A 14,911-nucleotide genomic window follows, 5' to 3' on the forward strand; every position below is an offset into this window, starting at 1 on the left:
TTTGCTTTGTTTTTAGACGAGGACATTCTGTTTGCTCTTGTTTCTGCTGTACAATGTTGTTGTCCCTCTTTACATCACCTTTAGTAATTTCAAAAGCGTTTTCCCTCATCATCTGATCCCAAGGAAATTCAGGGATAATTCCTCTGCTGTTTTTTATTTCTCATAAAAGAGTTTGTTGAAGTACAGTAAAACTTATGGGAAACTTAACGGTACTAGTGGGTTTCCTTTATCAAAGGACATGTAACTGGAGTAAGCTTCCCTGATTCCAGATAGCTTCATCACTGAAAAGCCTAACTCAAAGTCGTTGCATTCTGCCTATTTATGCATATCCTTGTTGTTGTTGTGTGCTGTGTCTTAAAATCTAAATCACCTTCAAGAATTGCTGTTGCCACGGTCTTCTGGGAAATGAGACAAGAAACAAAGTGTTTGCTGGAATAGCCCAAAGACTTTTTATCTCACCGCTGACTGTAGTATGTGCATTTTTATTATTTCTGTGCTGTGTGGTAGGAAGAGGAATGTTTTCTTTTTTAAATGTCCCCAGAAATTTTAGCCTGTGTATTTTTTGTCTTGATAGCCTTTCCATTGTATGTGTGGGTACTTTATAAGGTAACATTTTTGTTAATGGTAATTTTCTTTGTCTGTATGTGTTGCCTGGTATGAGAGCACCCATCTGGGAATACCTTTTTCCAAAATTGGCAGCTTTTTTTATAGATAACGAAGAATCTTTTGTCAACCTTAGCAATCCGTTTCTGGTTCCATTTGCTAAAATAAAAAATAAAAGAGGAATCTCACAATTCAAGGTCTTTCAAAATTTTATTTCAGTAGACATTTTACCCTTGTGGGGTTGCCAGAGACTCAAAAGCCTACTTGGCAGCCGAGCAAGCGGTCTGGGGGGCCGGGGAGGCTGCTAAAAGCCCCTGTACTAGGGGTGGCTGTCTTCCTAGCGGCCAGCAACCCTGACCTTTCCAGCCACTTGGAGAACTGCTGCTGCTCTGCGTATCCATGTCCCCTGACTTGGAGAGAGGTCAGATTATTAGTTTTTCTTCAGTTAGCAGGTGGATATGTTTTGAATGTATGCATAGCTAGCTATTTAGAAATAGTTCCTTGAGCAAAATATGATTGATGCCTTCTCAATGTATGCAGTCGGAAGCTTTTAAAAGCCTTTGAATAAGAGCCTGTGTGTTTTGTAAATGCCTCAAATGTCTTTTTTACCTGTAAAGCCAGTAAGCCCACAGACAAGGGAGATCTGGAGCCAAGGAGCGTGTGGAGGAGGGAGCTATAAGTCACTTTGAGATCTAGATGTGTCCTGAGTATTGCCTGTTGGCCTCTGCTGCAACCAGGATACCGGGCTAGATGGGTCTTTAGTCTGCTCTTGTACAGGTATTTGCATATGCAATTATACATTTTAAAAAAGATAAATTCTGATGAAGTGTGACTGAAACTTTTTCATCTTAAAAAAAAATAATCCTTTGTAAATTATGTTTTATAGGGGTTGAATTTTTAGTAGCAATTCAGTGTAAACCTTTAGATAAGTTTTGAACAGAGCAATTGTGTTTGCCTTCTGTACAACTCAGAACGGGTTCAAAAGAGTTAGAAAATGTTAAAGAAAATAAAAAATTTTTCTAGAAGGAGAAGTTTTTGAAGACTGAAATAGAAAAAATGATCCCCTGAAGGGAAAAGACATTCAGTTCTCACCTGTCTTGTGCAGACTTGTTTTGCTTTGCCACTTGCAGTGCAGAGTATTGTCGGACAGCTAGTAAAGGACTTTGCAGACCACAGTCTGATCCCATAAAGACATTCCTGTCCCATGTTGCAAAAATACTACTCAGTGTAGAGAAAAGCCCCCTGTGATGTTTAGCAGCTCTGTTCAATGATGTTGGCTCCTGAGCCCAGTGACGAGTTAAAGGGAGGGCAAAATGTGAGAAGCAGAAAGTTTGGGAGGGAAGGGGGGTGATGGAGGTGTGCCGCTGTCAGTGATGTGGGTGGGCAGGCACAGCAAAGTGCATCTCATGAGCTGGGTACAGAAAGAGAAATGAAATGTTGGAAAGGCCTCATGCAAAGGGTCCTTCTGCTACCTCCCTTTTTGGTTTAACGCCTCATAAATGTGGCCACTGGAGGAGGGGGGTAGGAAGCAGCCAGTGTAGCCACGGCTCGGGTACTCTGGGGAGGGAGTACACCTCTTTCCAATTTACCTTAGATTGCTGCTATAATAATTGGGAGTAGGACTCTGGATTTTGCTCTGTGTAGTCTGTCGTAGTATGGTGGAGAAATGTAGTCTGTTGAGATCCAACAAGAATAGTTAATCTTTCGGTAGAAGTACTGGGTTCTGTTGAGGCGTGGAGAAATAACATAATGGTATGTTAAAAATCAGCAAACTTGAGGCAGTCCTTGGTCACTGGCATGCTTTACCTACTTGATTTATGTTTCACAGCACTAAGAGGCTTTCTGTCAAACACTTGCAGAAAGGGAATACAAAAGCAATGTCAACGGTGTCAGTATGGGGCCTGGTGGTGACCTTACCCCAGTGAAATATTAAAGGAGGAACAAGAGGACCTTTCTGTGAACCAAGCAATTATCCTGCTGCTGCAACCCTGAGCATTAAAAAAAAAAAAAAAAAAAAGTTGTTTTTGAAAAAGGATTTCTGAAAAACTGTTTTCATGTTTTTTTGGTTTAAGCCTTTAGAATTCCTTGTTTTCAGTTTTTTCTCTTAAGTATGCGAGGAAGGATGGGGCACTTGGTTTTGTCTGAGATGCTCCTTTGCTGTCATAATTTTACAGGATGGGACTTTGTGCAGAATAACATATGCCCTGGGACTTAGAGTAAACTTGCAACTTGTAAACTTTGTCCCCAGCCAGACCCCTGGCCTCCCCAGTCCTTAGTATTTGTGTTAAGACAGTATAGTCTCTACAGCTGGAATTCTTTTTTCCTCTATCCCTGCTCTGTCCTCTAACTTCTTAAAATTTCTGCTCCTCTCAGTGCTGCTCCCTGACCCAAACTCTCTGATTCACTTCTCCCTCGTTGCCCTCTGCTTTCTCCTGCGCATCCCCATCTCTGCCTTTCCACAGTCACCCTTTATCTGTTCACATCTTGCTTATCCTCTTAAAAAGGGGGGGGTGGGATTAATAAAAAAATTAATTTAGGTTTATATACTTAGGAAGGCAAGTACTAAATATTTTGTGAATTTAGTAGTTAGCATTTGACCATCACGCTTTCCTCTTCTGGTTTCTTTTCATGCTTATTTGTTATGTTTTGATGTAGAGTGGAAATGCTGTGGGTTAGATTTTTCAAAGTCATGTATGAGTCGTGTATGGGAAGTACTGAGGTGCTTCTTCTATGGCTTTATGGGACTCTGGCCCTACTGTTTGTGAATGTGGAGGGAAAGTGGGGAGGAAGGACCATGATTCTTAATGTCCTGCAGGACAGGCATACATATGGTCTGAACTGACAGTGATTGCAGTGCTGCTGGCTTTCGCCAATGTCTAAAATGTCTTCCATCATCTTGCTGTGTCATTTCAGCATGGGGCAGGAGTTGTTAGTGCTAGATCTCTGTCTTCATGCTGTCTGGGAAGCACTAAAACAAGAAAATGGGTCACATTCACTTACAATGGACCCTAACTAGTACTGTACAATGCCTTAAGGACAGACCTTTTCCCCACAGTACGCAATTCTTACAGTGGCTCAAGTTGGGAAGTTGCAAGATCCACGTGCGAGGACTAGGAATAAAAGCCTTAAATCTGAACCTGTCAAACTGCTAATTTGGCTAAAATAGTGGGCTGGTTTTAGCTATGCTCTGTACTTGCTTGGAGGCTGTGGCTGCACGTGGAGCAGGATGGGAAAAGATGGGCCAGGATGGCAGCAAAACAACCTTGAAACAACCTTGGAAACTTCTCAGACATCCCTACTGATGATGAGAGGGAGGATGGGGAATAGAAAATATGTAATCCAGGAGGTGGCTTTGTAGAATGTGTATGAACCTGAAGCATGGGTCTAAGTAAGTTCATGATAATGTTGAGAATTTACTTCTGCAACAAGGTTTTCATTTTCCATTGACTTCTAATTTATTGCTATTTAATCCATCCTATTCTACAGACATACACCTTCAAATGTAGAAAAATAAGTTTGTGATCCAGGTTTAACTATGAAAATTCTGTAGAATATCAAAAAAAGCAACTACCATTTCAACTGATCCATCTAATGCCTTTCTATAAGAAAATAATCCCTATTTTCAAATTGCGTTACAATCAGTGGCAGGCAGAGGAAAGCAGTACAGAGATACAGGTGTTTTTTTTAATGTACGTTTGCTCTGTCTAAAAGAAACCTGGTGCGTTGCACACCATGTAAACATTGCTCCGGAGTCACAGAGTAGAGGAGAAGCTATCGGGTGTGTGCAGGTGGAACTCGGGTTCTGCCACACATTCTTAAAGGTCCTGAGCAGACACAGGTGGGACTGGCACATGGAGACTTTCCTTGAATCTCTGCCATCCCTCTGCCTGCTTTGGTTTCTTCAACTTGACCAACAGAAGATGCAAGTGCGGAGGCACCAATGGGAAGGCTGTTCAGCAGAAGGTTTACAACCACTTGGTCTGTCTGACATTGGGTTTCCCAGCCCCAGTGAAGATGCCTACCTGGATGTCGGCCCAGCTGCTGCTCACTGTCACCACCACCAAGTCTGAGCTTGTCAGCCTGCTGCTGTCCAGAGGTGCTGACTTCAACGGCTCTTGACACAGCAGGAGTTTCTCATTACTTTAGGCTCCCTACTCTTGCTATCCTTGCTTGGTTGATTTTCATTTTTTAATACACTAGGTGTGAAAAACCACGACCGCTTTAGAGTGCAGAAGTGATGACTTTCCTTCCATCTGTTGACAACTATTGGTATTTACCCTTACTGCAGCTCAAAGAGTGAGTGTGTGTGTGTGTATGTATATATATGCCTTTTAAGGACCAGTTTTTCTTTTCACTTGTCTTTTGGAAATTTACCTCCTTTCCCTTAAGTGAATAAGTAATATGTCACATCGCTCATGTAATGTACCGTGCCTCTGTGGGTACAGCACATCAGATACCTAATTCTTTCCTGAAGTCACTTCTTCGAGGTGGGTGCCATGCATAATTCCCTTAGGCTAAATTCCACTGGCTGAAAAATTCCTAGTTGGTGTTCCAGGGTAGGAAACGCCATGTATGCTTAATGTAAATTCCCTGACATGGTATTTGGACTTGTTATAGAGACTTGATTAATATGCCCAACTGAAAAATATGTTCTGTGTGAACAGCAGAATGTGATTTTTTTAATTATATTTAGCCTTTTGTACACCATACAGCTGAAGTAGCTGCTAATGTAATTCAGCAATATCGGAGGTTAATCATGCTGTTGCAGGTGGTTTTATCCTTTCATCAACTTTGAAAATAAGAATAACAAGTTTTAGACTGTTTTCAAAGGAAGGATAAGTACATTTGGATGATAAAAACTTTGATACTATACTTCTGCCTTGGCTTCAGACATGCTTCATTTCAGGCTTCAGCCCTGTAGCTCGTGAGTGCTCAGGTGCTTCTGGGATCTCACAATTTTCTGCACTGAACAAGTTGAAGCTGAACACAGCCCATCTAGTAAGTACTGAGCACGTGGAAGGCTACACGCTGTTGTTGCGTACAAGAGCCTTGTGAGGGTACGGTCTGTCCAATTTGTATTTTGCATGTCTGCTTCCTTAATCAGCTGCAGTTAGGTATGTCTCTTCGATGTCACTCGGACTGACCATCCACGATGTGTGAAGTCCTTGGACCCACTATTGGGCTCGAAGTTGAGCCTTTGCCTGGTACACTTCTTTAGTACTAGTGTCACTGGGGAGGTGGGAAGTGCTCCACATGCCTTGAGCTCAGCGACTGCAGAAAGAGAAACTGCAAATGCATTTTAATTCTCACAAGTAAAGTACTGCAGGTATCATTCTACTGGAATCCTATTTTCTGATTCATGTGCCAGCATAAGGGTGGTTCCCAGACCAGTCGTAATTCACTCACTCTTTAAAAAACGGCTCTGCCAAAACATTCAACAAAAATAATCCCAAGATGTGTCTAACTCATTTAATAAGTAAGTCCTCACTGAACACTGTGCGTCTGCTGTCTTTAGTAGAGCATAAACTGCAAATTCTGTATTTCATGGCTTTTGCACCTGAGTCCCTTGTAATGCCCTTCCCATAGAAAGATCACCTTCTGTGGAGACTGATCTGTAAAAACAAACCTTGCCCTATTATTTCAGTCTAATGAAGATTTTCAGCTTCTGGATTCCTCTCAAAGGAATAGTCTAGTGTAGAACTGTTGTTATAATACTAACAGCACTCGATAATTTTTATTTTTGTTGTCTTGTTTTGTAGCTACTTGTTGAATAATTCCCAACAAGCTCATATAACATTTCTGAGTTAGTCTTTACTTTCAGAAAAATGCATTACACCTGAAAATAATAGATCTTTCCTCCCTTGTACAGTCTGTTGGTTTCTGCCTTTTTTGTTGTTTCTTAGCCAACAGCTTGCTGGACTTTGATTCTTTGAGGCTTATTCTGTACTAATCCCTTGGAAAATCTGTATTGTCTTCCCACAAGACCTCTCGGTCATCAATCAGGCTTCAGTGAAGGTCGACAAGCAGCCAAATTGTGGTCTCCACGCAAGATGAAAAGCTGTTCTTAAAATCTACTTGTGTTGGTGTGCAATCTAACTTTCACATCAGTCTTTTTTTAATTAGCCAGGAAGAATATCACTAATTATAGTCCCTGGTGTCCTTTTCAATGGCTTGTGCACACATGACGAGAAGTGCGGGGACCAGTGCTGAAATACTATTGAACATTTGGGCATTTGGGTAACTTCCCAGGAGTTTGGTACTAGAAGCATGCATCTACGTGGACCACCTCTCTCCTCGCAGTGAGTGGCAGCATCCTGTTCAGGTTCCCTCAGCAGACTTTGCCCAACTCCTCATCCCCCCCCACTGTAAAATTGAACTTCCAATATAATTACAGAAGAAGGAATGTAACTTTATAACAGCTAGAGCAATGTTTGAGCTTGTTTGTGTAAAAATTACAAAAGCAGATTGTCTAAACTTACTGTATTAGCGTGTTGCAAATATCAAGGGATGAGTTTGCTTTTGTGCTTGCGTGTGTGGAGAGTTAATGAACAAACTGTTGATGCAGTCACATCAAACTGCATGTATTCAGATTTATTGTTAGTAGGTTACCTCCCTGGCATTTTAGGCCAAGGACAGAGGCAGGATGTAAGGAACAAAATGATAGATATCTAAAGGGGGGGGGGGGGGAGACCCACAATGTCAGATTCTTTGTAAAATAGAAGAATAATACTTTAAGGATGGCTATTAAAAGGCTTATTTGCAAACTGCTGTCTCTTGAAGAGAAAGTACAAGTGCCTCATGAATATCTGAAGAAAAACCAGTCCATTTTTAAGAACAAAAGAATCACTGTATCAAAACAAACCAAATAGAAGTGCTTTGTTAAATCAAGCAGATAGCTGTTAGAGAGTGCAACAGAGGAAAGTCAAATGAGATGCAGAATTCAAAGCAGTGAGGTCAGTTAAGTGGTAGCAGTGTTTTACTAGAGACTGTACAAAATTCGTTATCACATCAAGATTTTTAAGTCGATTAAATATTTTTTTTTTAAGTATGTAATTGCAATCATTCTCATGCTCATTAAAAATTAAAGTTTTTTGAGCTCTTTAGCCCTTGTAGAAGGCTGAGTTTGGCAGGTCAATCTTCTAGAAACTAGGTAAGGGACGATGAAGCCTCCTTGGACAAAGAGCAACAAACCATGGTGTACGTAGTCTATACCAAACCAAAGCTACCTGCAAATTCCAGGTAGTAAAATATCTGGTGTATGTCACTAAGGACACTGTTAAAACCACTGTTGCCTTGTTTTGCAGCACTTTCCTCTTATTTTAGACTGCGACATCTACATATATACTTCTTTTTTTGCAATCCTTAACATGCAAAGGGGCTCTGGTATCAAGGCCCTTGTATCTTGCCACTTCCAAATGCATGCTGTGCCATGAGGAATTTATACGTGCCTTTGAGATACGTATGTTTTTTTCTCTGATCACTTGTATGCAGTTCATGGGAGGGTAATCGCTACCTTCACAGGGGCATGGCCCCGCAGACTGTTCTGTTAGCAGTCAGAGCTCTGCCACAATTATCAGGCTAATTCCTTTAGCGTTGCATATGCTGGATTTCTCTACAGGCAGTGCGACTGCGAAGTCCGAAAGTAATCTCCCTTTGCTACTGTCGTTTCAATCAAGACCTACTGATGTTAGATGATATTAATAATCTTGAGTTTTGTAGAAACCAGGGGCCAGTTTTCATTATAGGACAATCTTGATTTTTTTATTGTTTTAAACAGTTTTCAGAGGAGAGAAATAAATCCTCTTTTATATGTCATGATTGCTTATACATCTGAAAGCATGGTATTGGCAGGCAGCTGTGGTAGCTCTGTGCCCTTGTAACTTGTGCTGTGATGCCCCTTTTCTCCTCATGGTTTTATTAGTCTTCAACATGGGAGAGAAGATAGAAGCTGTTGATGCTTTTCCCTTCCCCTATTTCCTAATTATCCCTTGCAGTATATTTTTCCACTGCTGTTACAAGTCTCTCCTAATCCCTTTTCTGTGTCATTTGGTTACTTCTCTTGCCCCAGTTCTTCCATCCCTTAAGCTCCTCCTTTTCCCACCAAGAATTTGTACGCATAATATTTTTTATGAACACTACCTTATAGATTTGCTATGTGCAGGTGACCCTTGTTGAAATGCTTAATGCTGTGTTGTTTACAGGCAGAAATTGCACATTTTTATTTTCTTTGAGAGCCATTTGAATGGAGGCATAGAGCCTTCGGTTGGGATTAGCGCTGGTGAAAAGGTAGCCAGAACTTCGACTTTGCCTTCAGGTCTGAACAAGAAGACTGGAAAAAAATCAGAACAACTGAAGCTGAAGGGCGATTGTGGTGTTTGTTATCTTGGTGTTTTTTTCAGGGAGCCTTTTCTTGGGGCACTTTTTGTTCAGATGACCTCAAATTTGCATTGCTGACCTTCCTTTGCATCATCATTGAGGCACAATAATGAGGGCAATATACAGAAGCTGGTGGAGTTTATAGATTTTTAGAGAAGTTGGTGACTAGACATAAACCCTTTGAACTCTCACAGGGTTGGTAATCAGCTTGTTTTTCCTGGTGAAATCCTCTTTTTATTAAAACTAGTGGTGATCTTTCAAAAGTTGTATGCCAGTTCAAGCTGCTGGGTCAGAGTATAATTGTACAGATGGTATTGCACAAGAAATGGTGCTGATAGCCATAAAACGCATGGGTAGTCACTGTGTTTCTCATGGCTAAGAGGGTATTGCTCACCTAACTTGAAACCAGTCTTGGGTGCAAAGTTATGGATGTTTGGCAGTATTTCCTCCCGTCATCTCTATTGTGTTATAAAAAGTAGTTTCAAAATAAACAATTGAAAAAATGTTACTGGGGTGTTTTCCTCAATAGGACTGTAAACCAGTTTGCTGTGGTTAAGAGCAGTAATTAGTTTTACTGTTTTATCCAGAAAAAGCATAGGCCCAACTCAGAGCCGCTCCGCCCAGATGAATACATTTATACAGAGTTGCTGTTGTTATAAAGTGAAAGTGTAAGGAAACTTTACTCTGCATTTTGAAATAAACTATTTGAGCCCTTAATAAAGGCAGTCGTGATAAATATTTTTAGCTAATGTAGGTGTTCTGCAGCTGGTGATGTTCACAGATTTTCTTCATAACTGTTGATGAACTACAATAAAGATAATTTCATTTAATATTTCAGTGTGAAGAAAACTGGATAGTATTAATTTTTCAGAAAAACGAAATCTTAGAGAAGTGTTTATAAATATTGTGCATGCAATGCTGAGGCACGGGAGTGCAACGTTTAGGGTAGTTAGTAAGGCTTGACATTTGGAAAGTAAGTTGAGTGTTTTACACAGGAAATTATGTACATCGTGGGTACTGTGAACTGACTAATAGAGCTGTTAGGCATGACTTTTAACTGACAGAATGGGACAAGAAAAGAAAAAAAGCATGGTATATATGCTGAATAGATAGCTGGTCCTAATTAAATACTACCTTTGTCTTGGTAGACCTAGTTTTCCTGTCTTTATGCTGCAGCTTAGTTTTTTGTTGCAGAGCAACTCAAGGTATAAAATCTTTTTTTTCCTGGAAAGCATTATGCAACTGTTTGGTTTTGTTTTGTTTGTTCCCCCACCCCTCCCACCCCCCCACCCCGATGTGTCACTCTTGCTGTAGAAAATTTATTCCAGTTCTGGTTGTTATTTCAGTGCTTTCATTTGTTTGAGGTGAGATTGGGTGATGATTGCTCAACAGAGGAAAAAACCCTCATAATTTTAAATAGATAGCTGTATATGATGAGTCTTATTGTCAACTTAAATTATTGTGCATTGCAAGTGCTTCTTCTGGTATTGTCTGAAATAGCTGCAGTGTCAGAGGCAGTTTTTCATTACAGATAATAAGCTTCAGACTTTTTAAACCTCACTCAAAATATAAAATACCAGAAACCCTAGTTAGAAAACAGTGTTTTTAGTGTTGCAGTTGTTACGAAAATACATAAAAATGTGGATGCCTGTATAAATTTCTCCCTCGTGTGTTTATTGTTTTTGCAGGCACTATCCTGGTTGATAATATGCTGATCAAAGGGACAGCAGGAGGGCCAGACCCCACCATTGAACTCTCCTTAAAGGACAACGTAGATTACTGGGTGATCCTTGATCCTATCAGCCAGATGTTATACCTAAATAGCACTGGCCGAATTCTGGACAGAGATGTAAGTTTGGGGTTTGCTGTTTGTTTTCTTTTCTCCCCATAGACATCAATTTCTAAGTCTGTGTATGCTCATAGAAAGACTGTAAACACAAGACCCACTAGAATATAATAGCTGCATCCATCTTTTGTTCCCAGATGGATGTGAACAGGGCTAATTTGATTCTTTATTAGGACTTATTGGAAGCATGCAGAAACTTGATTATGTACACAATTATTATATGTGGATAAACGCAATAATAAAGACCAAACAAATAGATGCGTGGGTTGGCAGAAATATATATCGAACCAAACTTGACTTGTTTACTGAATTAAAAACATTTTTATTCTTGTTTGCTTCTTTTGTCTGGAAGAAGTGCTGCTCACCTTGTGTCCCGTGACACTTATTAAAAGTCTACTCTAGCTGTGTACATTGACTTAGAATCATAGAATCATTTAGGTTGGAAAAGACCTTTAAGATCATCGAGTCCAGCTGTCAACCATGCCCACTAAACCATGTCCTGAAGTGCCTTGTCTACACGCTTTTTGAATACCTCCAGGGATGGTGACTCGACCACTTCCCTGGGCAGCTTGTTCCAATGCCTGACAACACTTTCAGTAAAGAAATTTTTCTTCACATCCAATCCAAACCTTCCCTGCTGCAACTTGAGGCCATTTCCTCTCGTCCTATCTCCAGCCACCTGACAGAAGAGACCAGCGCCCACCTCACTGCAACCCCCTTCAGGTAGTTGTAGAGAGCGATAAGGTCTCCCCTCAGCCTCCTCTTCTCCAGACTGAACAGCCCCAGTTCCCTCAGCCGCTCCCCATGAGACTTGTGCTCCAGGCCCCTCACCAACTTGGTTGCCCTTCTCTGGACATGCTCCAGCACCTCAGTTTCCTGAAGTGGGGGCCCCAAAACTGAACATGGTACTGGAGGTGTGGCCTCACCAGTGCGGAATACAGGGGAACAATCACCTCCCTGCTTCTGCTGGCCACACTATTTCTGATGCAGGCCAGGATGCCATTGGCCTTCTTGGCCAGCTGGGCCCACTGCTGGCTCATATTCAGCCGCTGTCAACCAGCACCCCCAGGTCTTTCTCTGCCGGGCAGCTTTCCAGCCACTCTTCCCCAAGCCCGTAGCGCTGCATGGGGTTGCTGTGACCGAAGTGCAGGACCCGGCACTTGGCCTTGTTGAACCTCACACAATTGGCCTCGGCCCATCGATCCAACCTGTCCAGATCCCTCTGTAGAGCCTTCCTGCCCTCAAGCAGACTGACCCTGCCTCCCAACTTGGTGTCATCTGCAAACTTGCTGAGGGTGCACTCGATCCCCTTGTCCAGATCGTTAATAAAGATATTAAACAGAACTGGGCCCAATACTGAGCCCTGGGGGACACGGCTTGTGACCTGCCGCCAACTGGATTTAACTCCATTCACCCACAGCCCTCTGGGCTTGTCCAACTAGCCATTTTTTTACCCAGCGAAGAGGACACTTGTCCAAGCCATGAGACACCAGCTTCTCAAGGAGTACGCCATGAGAGACAGCGTCAAAGGTCTTACTGAAGTGCAGGTAGGCAACATCCACAGCCTTTCCCTCATCAACTTAAGGGATGTGAGAGAGAGCAAAGGAATTGTGAATGTTACAATTCACTTATAAAGCTTGACATATTCAATTGAGGATATGCTAGTTTACATTCTGTTTTTAAGGCAGCATAAAATTTGTGTGGTATGCTCGTTCCTGATAGCATTAAAGAAATATTGTCAGGCTAAGTTTGATTTTTATAAAAAGAAAGATTAAAAGCACAAAACAAATAGGAGTGTTCTCATCTATGCTAATTTCATTGAAGAGAAACACTTTAAAAATAGAGACATTTTCTTACAGTGTTATAGCGTTGCTGCAGTTCATCAGAACCTGAAAGGAAAATTGACTCAAAAGTGAGTGTATTCAACATGGAAAGAGTGCTTTAAAGATCAGGAGTTCTCCTTGGAGTGCATGAAAGTTTGTTTTATATTAGCTTGATTGATTAATTTGTCTTCTCCGTGTGTTTTGAGATACATTCATAAGCACCAGAAACATGTGAATTTTTCTTCATTTCCATTTTTAGTTTAAAAGAGCTAATTGAATTCAGCTGTTCTTAGTTTAGTTTTAATTCACAGACTGTTTTCATATGGGAAGCAAAGGTATGCAGCACAAAACATGGTACAGTGGACATGGTGGCAAAAGACTTCCTGGTGTATCGACAGAGTCGGCGTTTTCTCACGTGCCAAACGGCCGACTGCCTTTGAGGAGACAGGAAGGTGCTGGAACGTGTTTGGCTTCTCAGTTTTATTTTTAAGTCAGAGCAAAAAGCGAGAGCCCTTAGTGGGAGGTGAGGCTTAAGAACCACTCTAAGAAATGTAAGGTCAGTTCTTCATCAGCCCATGCAAGTCTGCATATCCATATGGCATTAGGAAATGAAATTAATTCCTGTTAGATCAGTGCTAGTTCTTTTTTCAGTGCCCTTTTTAGCGATACTTTTCTCTCTACAGGTTCGTTCATCTGAGCTGCTTTACCAAAACAACCTTGCCAAAGTATTTGATTTCTGATACTAGTAATAGTCTAGCTAAACTCACAAATACTTAACGTTACTGTGAATATGTACGGACACTTTGCAGTGGTGTTCTTTGCAAGAAGTAGACTGAAGTCACAGGGAAACAAGTGGAGGGTGTACATTTTCTTATTTATATATAGACAATATTGGTGTTTTAACATTGGTATTTAAGGGATTATTTCATCATTTTTTACTATGAACGGTTACACTTCTTATCCCTAGTGCTGTAGTGCTGAGTAAAATTACTCATTTGTGTTTATTAAGGTTTACTGGATATGAAAAGAAAATCTGAGATTTAAGGTAATTGAGATTTTGGCTGTGAGCCCCACTGTAGCTGTCTACTGTGGTCTCAATGAATTGCTGTAAGTCACAAGCCAAAGAAAATGAAAGCAACCCACAAAAACCCCACTGATTGAGTAAAAATGTGAAATTTATGTCATGAACTTGATTAATATGGCTCTTATCTAAAGCCTGTTTCCAGCCTTCAGAATCAGAGCTATACTAACCCCTAAAATGCAAAATCATTCAAGAGTGTGTGTGGTTCCTTTTTTTTTTTTGATAAACAAAAAAGGTAAACTATTTTTCACATCTTTCAAGTTAAAACCATGTGAAACTTAGTACTACCAACAAAACTTGGGGTTTTATTAAGTTGAACCTTAAAATTCAATTTTTTTATTGCAGAGCAAAGATTGTAGTCTCTGATTCACAAATGGTGCATATACAATTGCATTCAATATATTTGGATACTCTTCCCATTTTTCTTTCTGATGTGCCCACTTGTCAACTCCCTGCTGATTCAGTTAGCCTGATCCTGTTCTTTTTTATTACTTTTCTTGAAAGACAATCTTATTAGATTCCATTGATTGATTTTACTAAGAATGACAGTATGTTTTCCAAACCAAATCAGATAAAAAGAAAATTCCAGACTTTTCTTCCAAAACTTCAAGTACTTAGGAAGGATGAATAGCGATGAAGCAGAATTGCTTCATCAGTGAAAGGAACTGTTGAAAGGTGTTGGGATAATTGGCCCCCAGTATCATAAAAATTTGTTATGTTTTTTCATTATGTACTTATATTTATTGTCTGTAAGTGTCTAGGTTGATGAGTGTTTGTTTAAAGACCTGATTTTAAATCTAAGCACTGACCCCGCAGAAATTGTACGAATGTGAAAGTAACGTTGGTCCTGTACTGTCATATTTGACCAAAGACAACAAAATATTTTTTTCCATGTTCTTGTGAAAAAGACCAAATCAAGAACATCATGTATTTACATATCTATCGTTACAACTAATTATGTTTTTCTTGGGCATTGGTAATAAATCTGGATAAACTCAGTAATGTTTGAAGTGTATTAAAGGTAGCCTAAAACTTCTTGGATCTTTTGCAAAGAATGCCAGCTTGAAAAATAAATTGAGATTATAATGTTAGAGGCTTAATTTAAGTTACAGATGATATTTGGTATGTTCCTACCTGTGTTACAAGTTCTGATAAAAGTAGAACCACGTCATAGCTGGCTGC

At 40.4% G+C, this 14,911-nt stretch overlaps 1 protein-coding gene across 1 annotated transcript in view; it reads left to right on the forward strand.

Annotated features, from left to right (window-relative positions):
• The window catches only part of PCDH15 (protocadherin related 15), a 711,887-nt gene that overhangs the window by 413,895 nt on the left and 283,081 nt on the right, over positions 1 to 14,911 (forward strand). The window contains exon 6 of the mRNA XM_075025448.1: positions 10,668 to 10,828. Coding sequence (XP_074881549.1) covers positions 10,668 to 10,828 — 161 coding nt within the window. The remainder of the gene's footprint in view (positions 1 to 10,667; positions 10,829 to 14,911) is intronic.

The sequence above is a fragment of the Buteo buteo genome, chromosome 4 (assembly GCF_964188355.1).
Source record: "Buteo buteo chromosome 4, bButBut1.hap1.1, whole genome shotgun sequence".
NCBI lineage: Eukaryota > Metazoa > Chordata > Aves > Accipitriformes > Accipitridae > Buteo > Buteo buteo.